The sequence below is a fragment of the Tursiops truncatus genome, chromosome 2 (assembly GCF_011762595.2).
Source record: "Tursiops truncatus isolate mTurTru1 chromosome 2, mTurTru1.mat.Y, whole genome shotgun sequence".
NCBI lineage: Eukaryota > Metazoa > Chordata > Mammalia > Artiodactyla > Delphinidae > Tursiops > Tursiops truncatus.
In genome coordinates this window covers 126138819-126164773 of record NC_047035.1, presented here as the reverse complement: position 1 = coordinate 126164773, position 25955 = coordinate 126138819, and the positions used below count along the sequence as shown (strand labels likewise).

Genomic DNA, 25955 nt, shown 5'->3' with positions numbered 1-25955 from the left:
GATAATAAACATATCCACCACCACCCAAAGTTTCCTCGTGCCCCTTAGTAATCCTTCCTTCCTTGTCTGCATCCTATCTCCAGGCAACCCTGATCTGTGTTCTATTAACTGTCAATAAATTTGTATGTTCTTGAGTTTTATATGAATAGAATCAAACAGTATATACTCTCTTTTTCTCTGTCTTCTTTCACTCAGCATAGGGATTTGGAGATTTATACATGATATAGTGTGGATCAACAGTTCTTTTTTTTATTGCTATGTAGAGTTCCATTGTATGGATATATCGCAGGTTGTTTCCATTCACTTGTTCATGGACATTTGTGTTGTTTCTAGTTTTTGGCTTTATTACAGATAAAACTGATGTGAACAAATGTAGACTGTCTTTTAAAGGTCCTAGACTTAAATTTCCTTGGATAAATACCTAGGAGTGGAGTGTCTGGATCATACAGTACATGTATATTTAATTTTTGGAAGAACTTCCAGACTTTACAAAAATAACTGTAACATTCTACATTCCCACCTGTAATATAAGAGATTATCAGTGCTTACATATTTTAAATTTTATTCTAGGTGTGTAGTGATTTTTCCATTACGTTGTTAAATTTCATTTCCCTAGTAAATAAGGGTGTGCATCTTTTTATGTTTTATTTGCCATCCATATATCTGCTTTGATATCGTGTCTAAGTCTCCCATTTTTTCCTTGGGTCTTTGTGTTCTTATTATTGAGTTCTGAAAATTCTCTATAGATTCTGGATAAAAGTCTTTTATCATTTATATGCTTTGGAAGTATCTCCTCCCAGTCCATGGCTTACCTTTTCATTTTTTCACAGGGCCTTTTGGAGAGCAGACATTTTTTATTTTGATAAAGTCCAATTTATCAATTTGTTCCTTTATCAATCTTGCTTGTAGTGTAACCCAAATCACAAAGATTTTCTCCTATACTGTCTTCTAGAATTTTTTTTTTTTTTTTGCGGTACGCGGGCCTTTCACTGTTGTGGCCTCTCCCGTTGCAGAGCACAGGCTTCGGACGCGCAGGCTCAGCAGCCATGGCTCACGGGCCCAGCCGCTCCGCGGCATGTGGGATCTTCCCGGACCGGGGCACGAACCCGTGTCCCCTGCATCGGCAGGCGGACTCTCAACCACTGCGCCACCTGGGAAGCCCTGTCTTCCAGAATTTTTAAGGAATTAAGTTTACATTTAGGTCTATGATTCATTTTGAGTTAATTTTTGTGTATGGTATGAGGTATGGTTGAAGTTCCTTTTTTTACATATGGATATACCAGTTGTTCAAGCACCATTTGTTTAAAATACTATCCTTTCTCTACTGTATTTCCTTTGTATGTTAGTTGAAAATTAGTTGTCCATATATGTGTGGGTCTATTTCTAGATACTCTGCTCCATTTATCTGTCTGTTTTGACACAAATACCACACTGTCTTGATTACCATAGTTTTACAGTAAATCTTAAAATTAAAAAAAAATTTTTTTACTATTCTAGCTGCTTTGCATTTCTATATAAATGTTAGAATCAAAATTTCAATTTATATATATTTTTAAAAGCCTGTGATTTTAATTGCATTGAGTCTTTAGATCAATTGGAGGAGAATTAACATCTTAACAATATTAAGTCTCCCAGCCCATGATCACAATAAATGTCTAATTCCTTGTCTTAGACATCTTTTGTCTGATTTATCTCTAAGTATTTCATATTTTTCATAGTATCGTATATGGTATTTAAAGTTTTTTAAATTTCCAATTGATTGTTGCAACCATATAGAAATACAAATGATTTTGTATAACTGATCCTGTATCCTCCAAACTTGCCAAGCTCACTTACTAGTTCCAGTAGGGTTTTTTTTAGATTATCATGGACTTTCTACATACACTCATGTCTTCTGGGAAGGAAGTCAGTTTTACTTCTTCCTTTCAAATATGGTCATGTTTTATTTCTTTTTCTTTCATTACTGTACTGGTTAGAAGCTCCAGTACAATGTTAAATAGTAGAAGCAGTGAGAGCAGACATGTTTGTCTTGCTGAACTTATGGGGAAAACAGTCTTTCAACAATAAGTATATATTGACTGTTGTTTTTTCATACATATGCTTTATCAGATTAGTAAATTCCCTTCTATTCCTAGTTTGCTGAGAGTTTTTTAAATTACGGATGGGTATCGAATTTTGTTAGACCCTTTTTCCGCATCTATTGAAATGATTATATGGTTTTTCTTTTTTAGGTTTTAACATAGTGAATTACATTGATTTTTTTAAGGTTAATATAATCTTGATTAATAAGATAAACTTCATTTGGTCATATGACTTTATACATTGTTAAATTCAATTTGCTAAAATTTTGTTTAGACTTTTTCCACCTATGTTCATGAATGATACTGGTTGTTTCTCTTTTCTTGTGTGTTCATCTGGTTTTGGTATCAGGACAATGCTGGCTTCATAGAATGAGTTGGGAAGTATTCCAACCTTTTAACTACAAATTCAACTTCATTAATAAATGTTGGGTTGTTCAACTTCTCTGTATCTTGAGTGAGCTTTGCTAATTTTTGTCCTTCAAGGACTTTTTATTAGCATAAAGTTGCTTCTTATATTTTTGTTATAAATCGGACAATACCTCCTTTCTCATTTCTGATATTGGTAATTTGTGTCTTCTCTCTGATTAGACTAGTTAGAGGTTTATCGTTTTTATTGATCTTCTCAAAGTTCCAGCTTTTGCTTTCACTGATTTCTCTCTATTCCTTTCTTCAATGTCATTGATTTTCTTTATGCTCTTTATTATTTCTTTTATTTACTTAGGGCTTAATTTGCTCTCTTATTTCTGGTTTCTCTAGGTGAGAGCTATGTATGCAACATGTCCTTCTATGCAGTAATTATAATTATTGTTATAATGACCTTTTCTGCCAGTTTTAACATCTGTCTTGGTTGTTTTCAGTTGCATTTTTTTTTCCTCATCATAGGTCATATATTGAAAAGCCTGGTAATTTTTGGTTGGATGCCAGACAGTGTGAATTTTATGATGCTGAGTGCTGGATATTTTTGTATTCATGTAACTATTCTTGATATATGTTCTGGGATACATTTAACTGGAAACAGTTTAATCTTTTCAGATATGGCTCTTAAGGATTTGTTAGGTGGGAATGGAATGGTGTTCAGTCTAGCACTAACTATTCACCACTACTGAGATAAGACCTTTTTGTGTACTCTACACAATGCCCCTTGAATTATGACGTTCAAGTCTGACTGATAAGAGCAGACACTATTTCCAACCCTCTGTGACTGCTGGGCACTGTTACCTTTAATCTTTTCAGCTCGTCCTTTTTCCAGCCTCAGGTAGTTTCCTCATATGTGCTGATCAGTACTCATCTGAATACTCAAGTGGAACCTTTGCAAATCTCCAGAGTTCTCTCTCTGTACATCTCTCTCCCCTAAGGTTCTCTGTCCTGTGAACTCTTGCTGCTTTGGACCCCTGAACTCTTAGTTCCTTGTCCTCAGTTTAAGGTACCTACCGGGCTGTGACTGAGTTCCCCTTCCCTGAGTTAACTCTTCTCTTCAATCAAGTCTCTGCTGAAATGTCACCTCCTCAGAAAGACTTTCTTTGATTATATTATCTAAAGTAGTACAGCTCTCACTCCCCTCTTCACTCTATTTTAGCATGTGTTTATCTTTTAATTGTCCATCTCTCCTCACTATAATAAGCTTCATTCTGATCTTAAGTATGTCCCTAACAGAATTTTATGCTCATATATATTAAATAATATATACAACAAAGTTCATAATAGCCCCAAACTGGAAACAGCCCATATGTTTACCAGTACTACACAACAATGAAAATGAATAAGCTATAGTACGTACTGTAGCGTGGATGCATCCCAGAAAGAATATGTTGACAAAAGGAGCCAGATACAGGATTCTTCATGCTATTGAAGAAGGCAAAACCAAACTGTAATGTTAGAATTTGGAAAAATGGTTCCTTTTGGGATAGAGGTTTTGCTTAGTAGGAGGGCCAGCGTGGCCTTCTGAGGTTCTTTTTTCTTGAGCTGAGTGGAGAAATTGAGTAAAATTAATTGAGTTCTAGGTCAGATACTGTCTTCTCTGTAGACCCTTCCCTAATTCCTTAGAAAAAGTCAGTTCCTCCACCTTCTCTGACCCAATATTAGAATAATTATATTGTAATTATTACATTTTTCAAGGGAAGGGGGTCATCTTTTGTTTTTTTAATTTAAGTATTTTGACTGGCGTATAGTAGGTGCTCTGGAAACATTTTCTGATGAAAGGAATGAGCAAATGCAGGAACTTGTAATGAACAAATAAGCTGAGGGCTTCTGCCTTCCAGTCCTGTGCCTCCTTCATTGCCTGTTTCTAGTTGAGGGTAGGGAGATTATCTCATGTTGTATCTGGAGAGCCAAGGCTTGTTGGCATCTGTTTGTTGTTAGAGAAGAAAAGTGTTGAGACTTTTAGGTAAGCTGGTGGTCTCAGACAGGAGGTAGAATGAGATTGGACTCCTGAGTTTTGGTAACCCTGTAGCTAAAGGAACAAGGATGCCTCTGCCTTCTGGTTATGAGTGGCTGTAGGGAATAGGATGTGACTTGGCTTATTCAATAGGCTTTGCCAAGAATATTTTCTTCACAGGTTTATGGAAGGACCCAATAAAGTTATCTGCTATCATTACAGATCTGTTTGCTTTGTAGGGTTTTGTTCCCCCAACACAAAAATTTTGTTAAACCATGGTACTATAACTAAACAGAGTACTCTTTGTTCCTTTTAATTTTGAAAATTTCAATAAACATAAACTTGGAAAGGGTAAGAAAATGAGGATGAATAGAGCTTACAAAGCAAATTGTATAAATCCTATGAAGGAAATTTCTTCTAAGTTTGTCCTTACTGGAAGTGCCTGGACCTCAGTGAAGATTTAGCTGAGTTCCAAATGATGCATCTAAATTTCTATGCCAGGTTTTATTAAGGAACCCAGAATAGCATCTGTTCACTTTGAAAAGAATTCTGCTAATTCATCAGTGTCTTAAAATTTTAAATGTATAGTTTGATTAACATATTTTTATTGGCACATATAGTCATTTCCTTTTGGCTAATACTACTGTGAATGTGTGTCTTTCTGTAGCTGTGGTGCTCCCATTCAAGTTTCCGAGGTGAAGCTGCTTTCCTTTTCATCAGGGCAACTAACAGTTTTCCTCCCTGCTGAGGTGAAGGCCATAGGGACAGAGAAGGATCACGTCTTGCCTCTGCAAGAGCTGGCCATGAGGAGTCTGCATCACACCTACCACAGTTTTCTAAAAGGTACCCGGGACTTTTTTCTTTTCTTTTCTTTCCTTTCCTTTTCTTTCCTTTTCTTTTCTTTTCCTTTCCTTTCCTCTTTTCTTTTCTTTCTTTTCTTTTCTTTTTTCTTTTCTTTTCCTGCCTCTTATTCAGTGAGCTTAGGAATTGTGTTTTATGTTGTTTTAGTGTTCATTTTTCAAAATTGTGGTAAAATGTACATAACATAAAATTTACCATTTTAACCATCTCTAAGTGTTCAGTTCAGTGGCATTAAGTACATTTGCGTAGTTGTGTAATGGAACACTTTTTATAAGAGAAAAGTTTTAATATTTTATTTTAATATTAATATTTTATATTTTAATATTAAAATATTTTATCAACACTGAGCCCTTCAGCACCCCCTATAGACACAGAGAAGCATTCACTAAATATGGTCTTCAGTCACAAAGAACAGAGGTTAAAAGTTAAACTACGCAGTTTAAATGAGAGAAATTGGTGTTTGGGAGCACATATTTGGTGGAAATGAGAAGGCTGGCAGAGGTACTTTCTTCCATATCGAAAAATGTGCAAAGATCTTATCCTTAAAGCAAAGTTGGGTACTTCTTCCAACAGAGCAAGTTTTTGCCTTGTAACCTCCTTACACCTGAGAAATATATATACCTAAAGGGAAATTAATTTCAGGAGCCTTTGGCAGTGTTACCACAGGATTTGGCGGTGTGTAGATGTCATAGGTGACATGGAGTGGACCTGTGATGCTTTAAGAAAGCACTAGGCAACATTAATAAGAAAATAATTTCAAGTGCTTTTAAAACTACTAAATGTTTTGTCTTTGCTTTAAAAAAAAAAAAAGATGCATACAGAAACCTCTAACATTAAACATCCAGGAATGTCTAATACAAATTAAGTTGTTTTTAAAAACTAAACAGAAAACTGAAATTATTCACCTATGAGCAAATTACATTTTTCAAAATGGTTATTGATAAGTCTGGACAGATATAAAAGATGATAAGATAATTTGTATTTCCTTCCTCAAGATGATTCAGTGATTTTTAGGTGTCACCTCATCATGACCGTTTCTCTCTCTAGATGTTTTACTCTCAATAGCAACCCAGTGTACATTTGTGCTCAGGATTGCCTGGGCCATTGGGATGTTTTGCTTTAAACGTTTCTTTTGTGTAACTCAGACTAAACTGAGGAGGAAACACCCTATTTTTATTAGTGACAGCTCATGGGAGTGAGACAAGGAAAAGCTTGGTTTCATTATTTTTCATTTTCTTTGATTTTTTTGTTTCCCCTTTTCATTCTTTTCAGTAAATATAATTTAGCTTGAAAGATTCTAAATGCCCAATAGATTTAGGAAGAATTTAATGAAAGTCTGTTTTAGTCTTCAGTCCCAGTCTTTTTTTAATTCTCTGTCTCTTATAGAAGTTTACAGACCCTCCCTCGGTAAACGTAATGCCTTTTCAGTCTTTGTTCTTAAAGAATATTTGGTCTTATTCTTTCCTGGCCTCTATCTCAGCACAGCTCAGGTTGCTCTTAAAAGAGTAGATTAAGGTTTTCTCTTAGTATCAAAAATGTAAAAAAGCATCTTTCATTTCCAAATAATGTTACATTTTTATTCAATGCCTATCGGATAACAGAATCTTCAACATGCAGTACTTTTCACTAACTGAACTTATTTGCTAACAATAAGAAATATTTTAAGAAGCCAAGTTTAAGGAAATCTCATTTTTTATTTGTGCATGATTTTCTCTTGTGTTCCAGATCTGGACTTTCTGTCTCCAGTCTCGTTACCCAGAAGTCTTCTGGAGCTGCTGCACTGCCCCTTGGGGCACTGTCACCGGTGTAGTGAGCCCATGTTTACGATTGTTTACCCCAAGCTATTTCCCTTGAGAGAGACGCCAATGGCAGGACTGCACCAGGGGTAATCATTCCTAAGTGGACACCAGGGCTTACACCTGGGGGAGGGGTGGGAACGTGGGGAAGGGTGGAGGACACACATAAAAGTGTTGGTAAGTCAGCAGCTTTAAAGGGGCATAGAATGCTTCCTGCCATACAGCTCAATGAAACAAATGCACATTTTCAGTATCACAAGAAAACTGGATTTCTCTTTATTACATTTTTGGTCTTATACAGAACGGTTTTATTGTATATGTTATTTAGAGTAGCTCATTCTTTGTAGGAGTGTTTTCCTGCTGTTTCCCTATTCACAATAGTCTTTAGGCAATAAGGAATGTAAGAACAAAATATTTGTTATATAATGGGTCCAGCTCAGCTCTTCTGTTTAATTCGCATTGCTAACTGAAAGTGTGTGGCTGAGCATTGTGTGTGTGTGTATTTCTGTTTTGAATTTCTAACCCTTCCAAATAGCATTCTCTTACCACTGTCTGTTTCTTGGCACAGTGCCTTGAATTTGCTAAGAATGTTAACTAAGTAAAACCCCCCATTCTGGTAGTTTATTAAAAGAATATCAGACAATTAAAAATAGGACATGAAATGAAAAAATCCCCCATTAGCACAGTCTCAGCTTATAGATTTTCTAAATTTAGGATCTTCTAAGTTCACATTTTTCAAAGATGAAAAAAAATACTATAATACCTCACTTATCCATCAAATGTGGTATTTTGGGTTAGTACATTTTTCAGGATAACTGGTTACCCCTATTCAGTCCTAGAAGCGTTTCCTTTATAATCATTTTTGTAGAATGAGAGCAAGCGTGGGCAGGGTGCTGAACCTCTCAGAGCCTCAAAATGGGGAAAGAACAGCCTGCTGGGCAGGGCCATCTAAGGATTAGCAGATGATGAAGGCAAACACTTGGCATATAATGGGTGCTCGGCAAATGGTAGTTACCTTTTCCATCTCTCTACCCACTCCTTCCCAAAACTGCATTTGTCTTTTTCTTACCCTGAATAATCCTATTTTGCTATACTTTCAGTTCCTGTTTCAACTTTCTGTGTTTTTAATGTTTCCTGCTTTACTGTGCCTGCCTACAGAAGCCCTCCTCCAAACCTTGCTAATCTGCTACTTCTGATCAGAGGTGATCAGATCACCAAATTTAGTAAAATTCCATTTTAAATTAGAGTTGAAAGGACTGAGTCAGGATTTGAGTATGTTACTACATGAATAAAAACTAATAAAATAGGCACATCTATGAGGAGCAGTAGGGAATATCGGTCAAGTGCACAGGCCCTGATTCTGACTTTCCCCTGGGAGACCTTGGGCAAATTACTTAACATCTCTGAGCTTCATCTTTTCATCAATAAAATGAGCATAGTAATAATATCTATTTAATAAGGTCATTGTGAGGATTAAATGAGATCATTTATGTAAAGAGCCCAGGATAGTGTCTGGTATGTAATAAATATTAAGTGACTTAACTATGATCTCTTTTTGTAGCTCAAAGACTTTTAAAAATTTATTTTATATATGTGTCTTTAGCAAATCATCTTCATATTAGTAAGATATCATCATAGGAAAATCTTCCATTAAACTACAGTAAAATCCTGCTGCATTGTTGTTGCACAATTTCCTATAGAAGATATTTTCTTACTAAAAATATGAAAATGAAAACAACTCAGTATGGTAAGGATGCTCTGTTAGTAGCTGATAAAATTCTAAATACCTGTTTGAAAAGATAAACTTTCTTTCTATCATGGTAATTAATTTGTGCAAATAAAGTAGATCCCTTAAATGAAGATATTTTTGTGTTATCTTTATATGAAATTTGGGAAACTTGTTCAATAAGTATTTGCATATTTACTGCTACTTATTTCTCTGCTTAAACCTAGAAATTCAGTATGAATATCTTATATTGCTTTAGAACGTAAAATATAAAAGTGTTAGTTTAATAAAATGAGTGTATCAAATACATAGGACTTAGGCAATGCCCTTTTGTTAAGAAAAGCCAGAAGCGCCCACGTTAATAGCAAAAAATGAAATACCAAGATACAAACATGGCTTTCTGTGGCGAGTTAATGCTAAGATCTGAAACTGAGAATTTGTGTCTTTCATTTGGTCCACCAGACTTTGCTCCTTCCCACGTTGCTATGGAGATTGTGTTAAAAGCTTTGACTTCAGTTTCTACCATAGTTTTTAAAGTACTTTCTTTTGTAATTGAAAACCAAATACTTGAATCTCAATAGCTTATTGCTAAAAATAAAATCAATATTTTTAGTATCATAAACTCTAAAAGGTCTTGATAATATTATTTTTAAGTTTTCTAATATATTCTGTTCAGTGTTCATTGCTTCTTATAAAATAATACACTGTATCAGCCAATATCTAAATTAATGTGGACATCTGTCATTATTTTAAAAGAACATACTGAATATTCTTCTAAAATACCAAGTCCCATACGAGTGTTAGTTCCAACTTAAATTTAATACAGTCAATTAAAAAGAAATTACAGTATTTTGCATAAATAGTAAATACCCAAATCTTCAAATATTTATAGAAGAGAATAATGGCTAGTATGTTCATAACTTTTGATCATGACAGGCATAGCAAATTTTCATTCCCCCAGATTACTGTTCATTTTTTTAAATGGAGAATGTCAACTCATAGGATTATTTATTAGTATAACGTGTGTCTGACTTTTCCCACACATGTATGCATCTCATAAGTTTTGTATTTCCCAAGGTTTTTCAAGGGTATTTTATGAGTTTCCTAGGGATACCTCAACAAAATACCACAAAACTGGGTGACTTACAGAGCTTCTATAGATATTGTCTCAGAGCTCTGAAGGCTAGAAGTCTGAAATCAAGATGTGGCAGGATTGGTCCCTTCTGAGGGCTGTGATGGAAGGATCTAATCCTTGCAGATGGCCATCGTCTCCCTTCTTCTCTTCACATCATCTTACCTCTATGTGTGTCTATCTCAGTGTCCAAATTTCCCTTGTTTATAAGAACACCAGTGACATTTCAATAGGGCCCTCCCTAATGACCTCATCTAACTAATTACACTGGCAATGACCCTGTTTCCAAATAAGGTTACTGTATTACTCTGCTAGGGCCACCATAACAAAATACCATAGGCTGGGTGACTTAAACAACAGAAATTTAATTTCTCACAGTTCTGGAAGCTGGAAGTCTGAAATCAGGGTGCATGTGGTTAGGTTGTGCTGAGGGCTGTCTTCCTGATTTGAAGATAGCTGCTTTCTTGCTGCCTCGAGTGGCAGAGAACACGAGCACACATGTTCACAAGCTCTCCAGTGTCTCTTCTTATAAGGGCACTAATCCTATCATGAGGGCCCCACCCTCATGAACTCATCTAAACCTAATATCTCCAAAAGGCCCCATTTCCAAATACCATCACATTGGAGATTAGGACTTAAAATATGAATTGGTGGCAGGATGGGGGGACACAATTCAGTCCATAGCAGTCACATTCTGGGGTTCTGGGGATTATGACTATAACATGAATTTGGGGGAGATACAGTTCAACCCATAACAGTCTGTCCTCCCAAAATCCATGTCCTTCTCAGATGCAAAATAAATTCACTCCATCCTAACACCCCCCAAATCCTAACCCATTCCAGCATCAACTCTTAAGTTCAGAATCTCATCTTAAGTATCTAAATCAGGTATGGATAAAACTCAGGTATAACTCGCCTTGGGACAAAACTCCTCTCCATTTGTAAACCTGTAAAACCAAACTGGTTATCTGCTTTCACTATATATTGGTGGGACAGGCATAAGATAGACATTCCCTTTACAGAAAGGAGAACAAGAGGTTCCAAAACTTAAAAGGGCAAATTCCATTAGATTTTAATGCTTGAGAATAATCCTCTGGCTAGATGCTCTGTCCTTTAGGCCCAGTGGGGTGGTGACCCCACCTCCTCAGCCCTAAGTGGGGCCCTGCTGTCTAAAACTAAGGAAGTTGCCCCATCCTCTGGAATTGAGGAGGTGGCCCCATCCCCGGGGTTATTCTTCCCTTTACTTGATAGCTTGTTTCCTGCCTGTAGAATCCCAGAAGGCTGACAGCATGTCTTCACCCTGTCCCATCTCTGTCCTCTTTGATCCAAGCTGTCAGCCTTTCTGCTGAAATGGTTGACTGGATCCACAAGTCACATGCCTAATCTCTTTAGAAAATGTTGTCCAGCCACATCCTTGGTGTTCTCTCCAGAACGTGCTTTCTCATTTTATACAATGTAGATAGCCTGAGAATTTTCCATATCCTCAAGTTCTGGTTCCTTTTTGCTGAACAATTCCCTCAATTTATCTTCCTCCTCTCACATTTTACTGTAAGCAGCAAAGAGAAACCAGGCCATGCCTTCAATGCTTTGCTTAGAAACATCCTCAGCTAAATATAGGCATACCCATCTTTTTGTGCTTCATTTTATTTCACTTCACAGATATTGCACTTTTTACAAATTGAAGGTTTGTGGTAACCCTGTGTCAAGAAAATCTATTGGTACCATTTCTCCAACAGCATTTGCTCACTTCCTGTCTCTGTGTCACCTTTTGGTAATTCTCACAATACTTCAAACTTTTCATTATTATTATGCTTGTTATGGGGATCTGTGATCAGTAATCTTTGATGTTACTACTACAGTTCACTGAAGGCTCAGATGATGGTTAGCATGTTTAGCAATAAATTATTTTTAAATTAAGGTATATACATTTTTTTAGACATAATGCTATTGCATACTTAATAGACTGCAATATAGTGTAAGTATAACTTTTATATGTACTGGGAAACCAAAAAATTTGTGTGACTTGCTTTATTGCTGTATTTGCTTTATTGCGGCAGTTTGGAATTGAGCCTGCAATATCTCTGAGGTCTGCCTGTATCCAAGTTCATCACCTAGCAGTTCTATTTTCCATCCAACAGAACACAGTTCAGTCAAGTCCTCTGTGCTTTATAACAAAGATCATCTTTCTCTCATTTTCCAATAACACATTGCTCATTTTTGTCTGAGACCTCACCAGAAACACCTTTAACACTTGTATTTCCAGCAACATTCTGTTCATGACAATATGTGTATTCTCTAAGACAATAGAAGCTTTTTCTATAGCTTTCCTCTTTCCTTTGTAAGCCCTTACCAGCTCTCCTTTAACATCTATATTTCTACCAATAGTCTCAAGGCAGAACTCTTCTAGCCTCTGCTACTTAATTTCAAAGCCACATCTAGATTTTTAAATATTTGTTACAGCAGCATCTCTTACCAGTAGCTGAACTTGTATTAGTTAGCAGTCTGCAGAGAAACAAAACATATATCTATATCTGTATTTGTAAATAATAAATATAGACAGAGATTGATTTTAAGGAATTGGCTCACATGACTGGGGAGCTGGCAAGTCCAAAACCACAGGGCAGGCTGACAGGCTGGAAATTCAGAAAAGAGTTGATATTGCAGTCTTAAGTCTGAATTTCTCAGGGCAACAGGCTAGAAACTCAGGGTTTTTAAGTTGCTGTCTTAAGGAAAAGTCCTTCTACTTCTTTGCTCTAAAGGCCTCCAACTGATTGAGTGAGGCCCACCTTATGGAACGTAATCTGCTTTACTCAAAGTCTACTGATTTAAATGTCAGTCACATCTAAAACATACCTTCACAGCAAAATCTAGACTGATATTTGACCAAACAACTGGGTACCATGGTCTAGCCAAGTTGACACATAAAATTAACCATCACAGACATTCAAAAGGCTCACTTAAATCACCAGGATGTTTTGAAACAGAAATTGCCAATGGCCCAGAATCGCAGTGTTCCTTCCCATATCGCTTGGGTTAAGTTTGGGCCATAGCAGATATTAACAGTGTACACTCAGGTGTTGGTATGGTGACATCTCTGCTTTTGTACAGTGAGGCCCTGGGCTGGAATGAAAGAACTTATAGGCCTTAGGGGTCAGGAGACCCAGCTGGAAGTTGAGCTGTGTTACTTAGTACTGTAAGATAGGTACCATTATTAGATTGAACTGTGTGAATCATATGCCTTCCATGTGGTTCAACCTAATATAACCCCCATGTTACAGGAGTAGGAGGGTGTGGAACTGAGGGACAGGAAGATCAGAAACTGGGCCAAGCCCTCATAGCAGAGCTGGGATTTGATCCATAGCAAGTCTGGCTCCAAATCCATGTTTTAGACACTATGCTGTAATTAGCTACTGAGTGAATCACTACATATGAAGAAATTTTGAAATGGTACTATAAATATAAAATGAAAATAAGCTCTAATCTGAACAAGATACTTTTGAAATACGTATGTGTGTACACATATACATATATGTGTGTGTGCTCTAAAGAAATCCAGCAGGATGTAGATCTAACTCTAAACTGTGGTTACCTTGGAAGGGAGGAATGTAGGCTTATGGAGTAGTCAGGTGGGGACTTTAATTTTCAATTCTATATAATACAGAATCATTTGAATATTTTCAATAAGGATGTATTTTTATAAATACACAAAATCACAATTAAAAAATAGTATGTATCTAAAGGAACTTTAAAAAATCCTTTGCTTAAAGCTTTATATAGGTTAAAAAAGACAAGGAAAGGTTCTTGGAGCAATTTTTTTTTAAGTTTAGGTAAAAATGTTTTTAAACAGGTTACACAATGATATCCAATTTTTGTCAGCTATGGGTATGTATATATATATAAATATATACATATATATACACATCCATATATAGTCTTTTACATATATATGTGTATATGTGTATATATATATATATATGTATATATATAGTGTTGGCCAACAAAGTTCGTTTGGGTTTTTCCGTAACATCTTATGGAAAAAACCTGAGCAAACTTTTTGGCCAACCCAAAAGTTTAAATTGTTAAATACGTAGAAAACGTCTTGAAGGCTCACTGAAGGAACAGTGGTTTTCGTTGAGTAGTGTTGAATTTTTACAACAAACTGGTGTCACTTTAAAAATTAAAAATAATGTTTAATTATTAAAACATTAGTAGACCAGTGATTTCTTTTCTACTTATTTATTTGGGGGGAGACAAAATAAATCTGTTCAAGTCATATGTTATCATCAAAGCAAAATTAGGAAATAGAATTCTGCAAAAGGAAATTGTATCAAATGGAAGTACTGCCACTGGAAATGACAACTGTTAATATTTTAGCTTAAAGTAGAATATCTCTTAGTTGACTTCCTAACTGAGGATCCAGATTCTTCATGCTTCCTATTCCTTTTTTTTTTTTTAATTGGGGTAAGAACATTTAACTTGAGATCTACCTTCTTAACAAATTTTTAAGTGCACAGTATAGTATTAACTGTAGGCACTATATTGTACAGCAGCTCTCTAGAACTTACTCATTTTGCATAACTGAAACTATACCCATTGAACACAACTCCCATTTCTCCCTCCCTGCAGTCCCTGGTAACTCACCATTCAACTCTCTGCTTCTGAGTTTGACTATTTTAGATATCTCATGTAAGTGTAATCATGTAGTATTTGTCCTGTGACTGTCTTATTTCTCCTACCATAATGTCTTCCAGGTTCATCCCGTTTTTGTTTTGTTTTGTTTTGTTTTGTTTTGTTTTGTTTTGTTTTTTGTGGTACGCAGGCCTCTCACTGTTGTGGCCTCTCCCGTTGCAGAGCACAGGCTCCAGACGCACAGGCTCAGTGGCCATGGCTCACGGGCCTAGCCGCTCTGCGGCATGTGGGATCCTCCCAGACGGGCACGAACCCGTGTCCCCTGCATCGGCAGGCGGACTCTCAACCACTGCGCCACCAGGGAAGCCCCCATCCCATTTTTAAGGCTGAATAATATTCCATTGTATGTGCATACCACATTTTTTTAATCTATTCATCAGTCAATAAACAGTTAGCTTGTTGCCATATTTTGGATATTGTGAATAATGGTGCAGTGAACATGGGAGTGCAGATATTTCTTTGGGACCCTGATTTCAATTCTTTTGGATATATACTCAGAACTGGGATTGCTGGATATGATCATTCTAGTTTTAATTTTTTGAGGAATTATTTTGCATAGTGGCTGCACCATTTTACATTCCCACCAACATATGTAAGGATTCCAATTTCTCTACAGCCTTGCCAACACTTACTTTTTGTTTGTCTGTTTTTTTAGAGCAGCCATCCTAACAGGTGTGAGGTGATATCTCATTGTGGTTTTGATTTGCATTTCCCTGATGATTAGTGACGTTGAGAACCTTTTCATATACCTGTTGGCCATCTGTATGTCTTCTTTGGAGAAATGTCTACTTAAATCCTTTACCCAGTTTTAAATCAGATTGTTTTTTTTTGCTACTGAATGATAGGAGTTTCTTATATATTTTAGATATTAACCCATGATCAAATACAGGGTTTGCAAATATTGTCTTCCATTCTGTTAGTTATGTTTTGCTTTTGTTGATGGTTTACTTTGCTGCTTAGAAGCTTAGTTTGATGTAGTCCCACATGCCTATTTTTGTTTTGTGGCTTGTGGTTTTGGTGCCATAGCCAAGAAATCATTGCCAAGACTAATGTCAAGTAGCTTGTGCACTATGTTTTCTTCTAGGGGTTTTAAAGTTTCAGGTCTTCTGTTTACGTTTTTAATTCATTTAGAGTTGATTTTTTTGTGTATGGTGTAGGATAAGGGTCCACTTTCATTCTTTTGCATATGGATATCCAGTTTTCCCACACTATTTGTTGAAGAGATTGTCCTTTTCCCATTGTATATGCTTGGCTTCCTTGTGGAAGATCAGTTAGCTGCATATGTGTGGGTTTATTTCTAGCCTGTCTATTCTGTTCCAGTGGTCTATGTATCTGTCTTTATGCCAGTACCATACTGTTTTGATTACTGTAGGTTTGTGGTATATTTTGAAATCAGGAAACATGATGCCTTCAGCTTTGTTCTTTTTTCTCAAGATTTGTTGGACTATTCAGGATCTTTTGTGGGACCATATGAATTTTAGGATTTTTTTTTTCTATTTCCATTTTTAAAAAGCCATTGGAGTTATTTCCAAATAGCTCAGAATAATGCATCCACTCATTTACTGATTTATCCACTCAGTTAGCAGACATGCATTGAGCATCTACTGTGAGCAGGGCACTGTGGTAGTGATGAAAGCATGGCTTCAGTCGGCTGCTTTGAAGCTCAGATTTACAGAGCTTGGTTCTTTCAGGAATTCTCCATGGTCTTTTAAGCCAGAGTAATCACATGAGAGGACCAGATGTCTGGGTAACTGTTGTGCCTTGCAATAGAGACCCATTTGTTACAGGGCGTGCAGAACTGTCTCTGTCTTATTACTTCCCTTTGTCTGTTACAACAGCTTAATATTCCTTCCTCCCACTCACTATCTTCAAATATTATCAAAATAATATCTTCTAATACTTATATGGTTAAATCACTTATCACTTATGAAATGTTTCACATTTCCTTACCCTTGCTTTTTGTGGGTATTACTTTAATTTACTTTTTTTTAACATCTTTATTGGAGTATAATTGCTTTACAGTGTTGTGTTAGTTTCTGCTGTATAACAAAGTGAATCATCTATATGCATACTTATATCCCCATATCTCCTCCCTCTTGTGTCTCCCTCCCACCCTCCTTTTCCCACCCCACTAGGTGGTCGCAAAGCACTGAGCTGATCTTCTTGTGCATGCAGCTGCTTCCCACTAGCTGTTTTACATTTGGTAGTGTATATATGTCAATGCGACTCTCTTACTTCGTCCCAGCTTACCCTTCCCCCTCCCTGTGTCCTCAAGTCCATTCTTTTTTTTTTTTTTTTTGGTACGTGGGCCTCTCACTGTTGTGGCCTCTCCGATTGCGGAGCACAGGCTCCGGACGCGCAGGCTCAGCGGCCATGGCTCACGGGCCCAGCCGCTCCGCGGCATGTGGGATCCTCCCGGACCAGGACACGAACCCGTGTCCCCTGCATCAGCAGGCGGACTCTCAACCAGTGCGCCACCAGGGAAGCCCAAGTCCGTTCTTTATGTCTGTGTCTTTATTCCTGTCTTGCCCCTAGGCTCATTAGAACCATTCGGGGATTTTTTAGATTCCATATATATGTGTTAGCATACGGTATTTGTTTTTCTCTTTCTGACTTACTTCACTCTGTGTGACAGTCTCTAGGTCCATCCACCTCACTACAAATAACTCAGTTTCGTTTCTTTTTATGGCTGAGTAATATTCCATTGTATATATGTGCCACATCTTCTTTATCCATTCATCTGTCGATAGACACTTAGATTGCTTCCATGTCTTGGCTATTGTAAATAGTGCTGCAGTGAATATTGTGGTACATGACTCTTTTTGAATTATGGTTTTCTCAGGGTATATGCCCAGTAGTGGGATTGCTGAGTCATATGGTAGTTCTATTTTTAGTTCTTTAAGGAACCTCCATACTGTTCTCCATAGTGGCTGTACCAATTTACAATCCCACCAACAGTACAAGAGGGTTCCCTTTTCTCCACACCCTCTCCAGCTTTTATTGTTTGTAAATTTTTTGATGATGGCCATTCTGACCGGTATGAGGTGACACCTCATTGAAGTTTTGATTTGCATTTCTCTCATAATTAGTGATGTTGAGCATCTTTTCATGTGTTTGTTAGCAATCTGTATATCTTCTTTGGAGAAATGTCTACTTAGGTTTTCTGCCCATTTTTGGATTAGGTTGTTTGTTTTCTTGATATTGAGCTACATGAGCTACTTGTATATTTTGGAGATTAATCCTTTGTCGGTTGATTCATTTGCAAATATTTTCTCGCATTCTGAGGGTTGTCTTTTCATCTTGTTTATGGTTTCCTTTGCTGTGAAAAAGCATTTAAGTTTCCTTAGGTCCTATTTGTTTATTTTTTCTTATTTCCATTTCTCTAGGAGGTGGGTCAAAAAGGATCTTGCGGTGATTTATGTCATAGAGTGTTCTGCCTATGTTTTCCTCTAAGGGTTTTATACTGTTTGGTCTTAATTTAGGTCTTCAATCCATTTTGAGTTTGTTTTTGTGTATGGTGTTAGGAAGTGTTCTAATTTCATTCTTTTACATGTAGCTGTCCAGTTTTCCCAGCACCACATATTGAAGAGACTGTCTTTTCTCCATTGTACACTCTTGCCTCCTTTATCAAAGATAAGGTGACCATATGTGCGTGGGTTTACCTCTGGGCTTTCTATCCTGTTCCATTGATCTATATTTCCGTTTTTGTGCCAGTACCATACTGTCTTGATTACTGTAGCTTTGTAGTATAGTCTGAAGTCTGGGAACCTGATTCCTCCAGCTCCGTTTTTCTTTCTCAAGATTGTTTTGCCTGTTTGGGGTCCTTTGTGTTTCCATACAAATTGTGAAATTTTTTGTTCTAGTTCTGTGAAAAATACCATTGGTAGTTTGACAGGGATTGCATTGAATCTGTAGATTGCTTTGGGTAGTATAGTCATTTTCACAATGTTGATTCTTCCAATCCAAGAACATAGTATATCTCTCCATCTGTTTGTAGCATCTTTAATTTCTTTCGTCAGTGTCTTATAGTTTTCTGCATACAGTTTTTTGGCTCCTTAGGTAGGTTTATTCCTAGGTATTTTATTCTTTTTGTTGCAGTGGTAAATGGGAGTGTTTCCTTAATGTCTCTTTCAGATTTTTCATCATTAGTGTATAGGAATGCAATAGATTTCTGTGCATTAATTTTGTATCCTGCTACTCTACCAAATTCACCGATTAGCTCTAGTAGTTTTCTGGTAGCATCTTTAGGATTCTCTATGTATAGTATCATGTCATCTGCAGACTGACAGTTTTATTTCTTCTTTTCCGACTTGGATTCCTTTTATTTCTTTTTCTTCTTTGATTGCTGTGGCTGAAACTTCCAAAACTTGGAAGTGGGCAACCTTCTCTTGTTCCTGATCTTAGTGGAAATGCTTTCAGTTTTTCACCATTGAGAACGATGTTGGCTGTGGATTTGTCGTATATGGCCTTTCTTATGTTGAGGTAGGTTCCCTCTATGCCTACTTCCTGGAGAGTTTTTATCATAAATGGGTGTTGAATTTTGTCAAAAGCTTTTTCTGCATCTATTGAGATTATCATATAGTTTTTATCCTTCAATTTGTTGATATGGTGTATCACATTTACTGATTTGCATATATTGAAGAACCCTTGCATTCCTGGTATAAACCCCATTTGATCATGGTGTATAATCCTTTTAATGTGCTGTTGGATTCTGTTTGCTAGTATTTTCTTGAGGATTTTTGCATCTATGTTTATCAGAGATACTGGCCTGTAGTTTTCTTTGTTTGTGACATCTTTGTCTGGTTTTGGGATCAGGGTGATTGTGGCCTCGTAGAATGAGTTTGGGAGTGTTCCTCCCTCTGCTATATTTTGGAAGAGTTTGAGAAGGATAGGTGTTAGCTCTTCTCTAAATGTTTGATAGAATTCACCTGTGAAGCCATCTGGTCGTGGGCTTTTGTTTGTTGGAAGATTTTTAGTCACAGTTTCAATTTCAATGCTTGGATTGGTCTGTTTATATTTCCTATTTCCTCCTGGATCAGTCTCGGAAGATTGTGCTTTTCTAAGAATTTGTCCATTTCTTCCAGGTTGTTCATTTTATTGGCATAGTTGCTTGTAGTAATCTCTCATGATCCTTTGTATTTCTGCAGTGTCACTTCTCCTTTCTCATTTTTAATTCAATTGATTTGAGTCTTCTCCCTTTTTTTCTTGATGAGTCTGGCTAATGGTTTATCAGTTTTATTTATCTTATCAAAGAACCAGCTTTTAGTTTTATTGATCTTTGTTATTGTTTCTTTCATTATTTTTCAGTTATTTCTCATCTGATCTTTATGATTTCTTTTCTTCTGCTAGCTTTCCGTTTTTTTTTGTTCTTCTTTCACTAACTGTAAGGTTAGGTTATTTGAGGTTTTTCTTGTTTCTTGAGATAGGATTGCATTGCTATAAACTTCCCTCTTGGAACTGCTTTTGCTGCATCCCATAGGTTTTTGGTCATCGTGGTTTCATTGTCATTTGTTTCTAGGTATTTTTTGATTTTCTCTTTGATTTCTTCAGTGATCTCTTGGTTATTTAGTAGTGTATTGTTTAACCTCCACATGTTTGTATTTTTTAGTTTTTCTTTTCCTGTACCTGATATCTAGTCTCATAGCATTGTGGTCAAAAAGATAGTTGATATGATTTCAATATTCTTAAATTTACCAAGGCTTGATTTGTGATTCAATATATGGTCTGTCCTGGAGAATGTTCCATGAGCACTTGTGAAAAAAGTATATTCTTTTGGTTTTGGATGGAATGCCTTATAATTATCAATTCAGTCCATCTTGTTTAATGTGTCATTTAAAGCTGTGTTTCCTTATTTATTTTCATTTTGGATGATCTGTCCATTGGTGAAAGTGGGGTGTTAAAGTCCCCTACCACCATTATTGTGTTAGTGTCAATTTCCCCTTTTATGGCTGTTAGCATTTGTATTGAGGTGCTCCTATGTCAGGTTCATAAATATTTACAGTTGTTATATCTTCTTGGATTGATCCCTTGATCATTATGTAGTGTCCTTCTTTGTCTCTAGTAATATTCTTTATTTTAAACTCTATTTTGTCTAATATGAGAATTGCTACTCCAGCTTTCTTTTGATTTCCATTTGCATGGAATATCTTTTTCCCCTCACTTTCAGTCTGTATGTGCCCCTAGGTCTGAAGTGGGTCTCTTGTACATAGCATATGTATGGGTCTTGTTTTTGTATCCATTCAGGCAGTCTTTGTCTTTTGGTTGGAGCATTTAATCCATTTACATTTAAGATAATTATCGATATGTATGTTCCTATTACCATTTTCTTAATTGTTTTGGGTTTGTTATTGTAGGTCTTTTCCTTTTCTTGTGTTTCCTGCCTAGAGAAGTTCCTTTAGCATTTGTTGTAAAGCTGGTTTGGTGGTGCTGAATTCTCTTAGCTTTTGCTTGTCTGTAAAGGTTTTAATTTCTCCGTTGAATCTGAATGAGATCCTTGCTGGGTAGAGTAATCTTGGTTGTAGGTTTTTCCCTTTCATCACTTTAAATATGTTCTGCCACTCCGTTCTGGCTTGCAGAGTTTCTGCTGAAAAATATGATGTTAACCTTATGGAGATCCTCTTGTATGTTATTTGTTGCTTTTCCCTTGCTGCTTTCAATATTTTTTCTTTGTATGTGATTTTTGATAGGTTGATTAATATGTGTCTCAGCATGTTTCTCTTTGGGTTTATCCTGTATGATACTCTCTGCGCTTCCTGGACTTGATTGACTCTTTCCCATATTAAGCAAGCTTTTGAACATAATCTCTTCAAATATTTTCTCAGACCCTTTCTTTTTCTCTTCTTCTTCTGGGACCCCTATAATTCGAATGTTGGTGTGTTTAACATTCTCCCAGAGGTCTCTGAGACTGTCCTCAATTCTTTTCATTCTTTTTTCTTTATTCTTCTCCCTGGCAGTTATTTCCACCATTTTATATTCCAGCTCACTTATCCGTTGTTGTGTCTCAGTTATTCTGTTATTGATTCCTTCTAGAGTATTTTTAATTTCAGTGATTGTGTTGTTCATCACTATTTGTTTGCTTTTTAGTTCTTCTAGATCCTCATTAAATGTTTCTTGTATTTTCTCCATTCTGTTTCCAAGATTTTGGATCATCTTTACTATCATTACTCTGAATTTTTTTTCAGGTAGGTTGTGTATTTCGTCTTCATTTAATTGGTCTTGTAGGTTTTTACCTTGCTCCTTCGTCTGCAACAAATTTTTTTGTCATTTCATTACTTTTTTTTTTTTGGATGGGTGGTGCTGTATTCCTGTCTTACTTGTTGTTTGGCCTGATACCTCCAGCACTGGCGTTTGTAGGCAGTTGGATAGAGCTAGGTCTTGGTGCTGAGATGAGGATCTCTGGGAGGCCTCACTCTGATTGATATTCCCTGGGATCTAAGGTTCTCTGTTAGTCCAGAAGTTTGGACTCAGAGCTCTCACCACAGGAGCTCAGGCCTGACCTCCAGCTTGGGAATCAAGATCCCGCAAGCCAGTCACTGAGGGTCCCTCCTGTCCCCTTAGGTGTCCATGGTCCCCCACCGGTGCCTGGTAGGTGCCCTAGTTGTGTCGGTATTACTTTCTTCTGTGAAACCAGTTGACATCAGTAATACTGACATTAATTGCGTACTTACGTTTGGGTTTGGTTTTTTTTCTTTCAGCAGAAGCCTATTTGTTGGCACCAACTTAAGGTAACTTATGCAATTTTGCATGGGTAAAATATTCCTCAACAAATTTAAGTAAATTGTTCTTAACTTTTTCTTTCTCATTGTATCACTAAACAATCATGTACTGACCATCTGCTGGGTGCCAAACTCTTTACTAGGTATTAGGGGTTCAGTTATGACCAAACCACCTGATACTTCTTTTCCCATACATATCTCACTCGTAAAGTTCTAGGGCATGGGCAGATCTAGTAGAGAAGCATGTGTATATTTAAGTCTTTGGTTCTGCACACAGAATCTTCCCATGAGAGACAGTCATTAACCATAAATGTAACAAGAAATACCGTATGTTATTAGATGATTCTCACATAATTCTCTTACATGGTAATATGTTCACAGGCTTGGGATTTCATCTGATCGATTCTTTCTAATATTATTTTTCTTCTGGCTTGAATTTCTGTATGAGTCAAGGATATGCTTTTTGTTTCTAATCAGAAAATAGGTTTATAAAGAAAACACCACATTTCTTATGATTTTTGTGGGCTCCAATATATGCAACAACATTGTGATTTTTTTCTTAAAAATAATGGTATTTATTTTAAAACTAAGCTGAAATGCTCTTTCTTCTGCCTTGCCTATAAGTATGCTCAGAGATTCTAAAGCAACAAATGTCATGTCTGATGTTCTTTGTAGAATTTATCAGCATCTTTTTCCTAATTCTAGAGTTTATTGCTTAGCTAAAAGTTTCTCCCCTGAAACTATCATGTCTCTGGTTCCACAGTTCTGTAATTTTTTTAAAGGACCTAACCAACACAAATGTATTGTTAAGGCAGTAGACTTGTTGACGTACTTGTAACAACTTAGATCATTAAAGAAGCAAGCAAATACAGTATGCTCTTAGATGAGTTTCCCAAAAGTAAATAAGTACACATATTACTCAGCCATTGAAAAGAATGAAATAATGCCATTTGCAGCAACAGGGATGGACCTAGAGATTGTCATACTGAGTGAAGTAAGTCAGACAGAGAAAGAGAAATATTGTATTATATCGCTTATGTGTAGAATCTGAAAAGAAATGATACAAATGAACTTATATACAAAACACAAACAGACTTAGAGAAGGAACTTATGGTTACCACTGGGGAGGGGATAGTTAGGGAGTTTGGGATTGACATGTACACACTGCTATATTTAAAATGGATAACCAACAGGGACCTATTGTAAAGCACAGGGAACTCTGCTCAACATTATGTAACAACCTAAATGGGAAAAGAATTTGAAAAAGAATAGATACAGGAAGGAATTTGAGAAAGAATAGATACACGTATATGTATAACTGAATCACTGCTGTACACCTGAAAGTAACACAACATTGTTAATCAACTATACTCCAATATAAAATAAAAAGTTTTTTTAAATAAATAAATACACAGGCTTGGGATTTCTTTGTAGCACAAATATGACACCTCCATGTTACCCACCCTACCCCCTTGAGCATCATAAGGAGTTAATGATGATCCAGTGAGCAGTATGCATCAGTGAATAACAATCCCATATCTTTATGGAATTGGATTTTTTTGCATAGAACCTTAATTTTTAATTAAATGGTTGTGGTATGAAGTGCATCACTTCTATGAATGATTTTTTAGTTAACATAATTATCTTTTAAAAAAACAGGAAGAAATAAGTTTAGGTAGCTGATCCTCAAAATTGCACTTGCCTTTTAAGATCATTTTGTGCTTGAGTTTCATTTCAGTTGTTATTTATACAACCATATATATTCTGGTGTAGCAAATTATCTGAACTAGGGTTCTAACCAACTTTAGTTTTTTTTTTTTAAAGTAAGATAATACAAAGTATCTAATAACTTAAAATTCACATAACTTCCTGAATTAAGAAAATCTCAAAATTGATGCCTGCCTTTTCATTTTCTTACGAGTATAATTTGAAGAGTAGTTTTAATTTTGGTCAAGTCAAGTTTATCCATTTTAATTTTATAGCTAGTGCTTTTTGTGTCCTAAGAAATCTTTACCTACTGCCAAGGTCATGAAGATATTCTCTTATATTCTCTTCAATTTCATTGATCTGTGTCTTTCTCTCAGTCAGTACCAAACTGCCTTGATTACTGTAGTTATATAGTAGGCCTTAATAGCAGGTGAAGTGATACTTTCACTTTAATCTTCTCTTTCAAGATTGTCTTAACTATTCTAAGGTCTTTGCTTTTCTGTAGAAGTTTTAGAATAAGCTTATCTTTGTTTCCAAAGAACAAAGATAAGCTGGATTTTGTGCTGGATTTTGATAAGAATTGCATTTAATCTATAGATTAGTTTGGAGAGAATTGACATCTTTACTATTTCTGAGTCTTCCAGTGCATGAACACAGTATGTCTCTCCATTTATTTAGGTATTCTTTTATTTCTTTCATCAGCATTTAATAATTTTAAGCATCCTTAAATGTTTTAAGTTTATACCCAAGTATGTCACTTTCTTTGTGTGATTATAAATGATACTATATTTTAAAAATTCAATTTCCATGTGTTTTTTGTTAGTATATGGAAATATGATTAATTTTTATATTTTGATCTGATGTGCTTGCAACCTTGCTGAATTTGCTTAAGAGTCTAAGAGTATTTTTTATAGATTCCTTGGCATTTTCCATGTAGATATGTCATCTGAAAGTAGGAATAGTTTTTATTTCTTCCTTTCCAGTCTGTATGCCTTTTATTTCTTTTTCTTGCTTTATTGACTAAGGTGGTGAAAATGGACATCACTGTCCATTTTGTGTGGACATTTTGTATGATGTAAGCAGTAGGTTTTATCAAATATTTATCAAATTGAGAAAGATCCCCTTTATTCCTGGTTTGCTGAGAGTTTTTTTTTTTTTTAATCATGAATGGATGTTGTCTTTGGTTAAATACTTTTTGAGTTCATTGATATCATACTAATTTTTTTTTGTTAACCTGTTGATGTATTGGATGACATTGATTTTCAAATATTGAACCAGCTTTACATACCCAGAATAACTCCCACTTAATTGGTGTGTATAGTTCTTTTTATAATACATTTCTGTATTTAATTTATTAATACTTTCTTGAGGATTTTTATATCTCTGTTCATGAGAGATATTGGTCTGTAGTTTTCTGGTTTTGTACTCTTTGTCTGGTTTTAGAGTCAGAGTAATACTGGCCACATAAAATGAGCTGGGAAGTGTTCCTCCTCTCCTATTTTTCTGAAAGAGACAGTGTAAAAATTCCTCTTAGTACTTCTTTAAGTGTTTGATAGAACTATCCAGTGAAACAATCTGGGTGGACCTGGAAATTTCTCGTTTTTAATTACAGACTCAATTTCTTTAATAGTTATAGGACTATTCAAGTGGGCTATTTTATCTTGGTTGAGTTTTGGTAGTTTGTGGTTTTCAAGGGATTCATCTGTTCTCAGTTGGCAAATTTATTAGTGTGAAGTTGTTTAAGGTATTCCCTTATATCTTTTTAATGACTGCAGAATATGTATTTATATCACCTGTTTCATTTCTTATATTAATTTGTGTTTTCCTTTTTTTAATCTTTGTCAGTCTTGCTAGAGATTTATCAATTTTATTGA

The 25955-nt window shown here is 35.9% G+C and overlaps 1 protein-coding gene across 5 annotated transcripts in view; it reads left to right on the top strand.

The window, feature by feature from the left end:
• Positions 1-25955, top strand: part of LRRC28 (leucine rich repeat containing 28) — a 181061-nt gene that overhangs the window by 142839 nt on the left and 12267 nt on the right. For all 5 annotated transcript variants that reach the window (XR_012330252.1, XR_012330255.1, XR_012330253.1 and 2 more), the window contains 2 exons: positions 5123-5298; positions 7042-7201. Coding sequence is in view for 1 of the 5 variants with exons in the window: in XM_019945867.2 (XP_019801426.1) it covers positions 5123-5298; positions 7042-7201 (336 nt within the window). In the remaining 4 variants the exon portion in view is untranslated. The remainder of the gene's footprint in view (positions 1-5122; positions 5299-7041; positions 7202-25955) is intronic.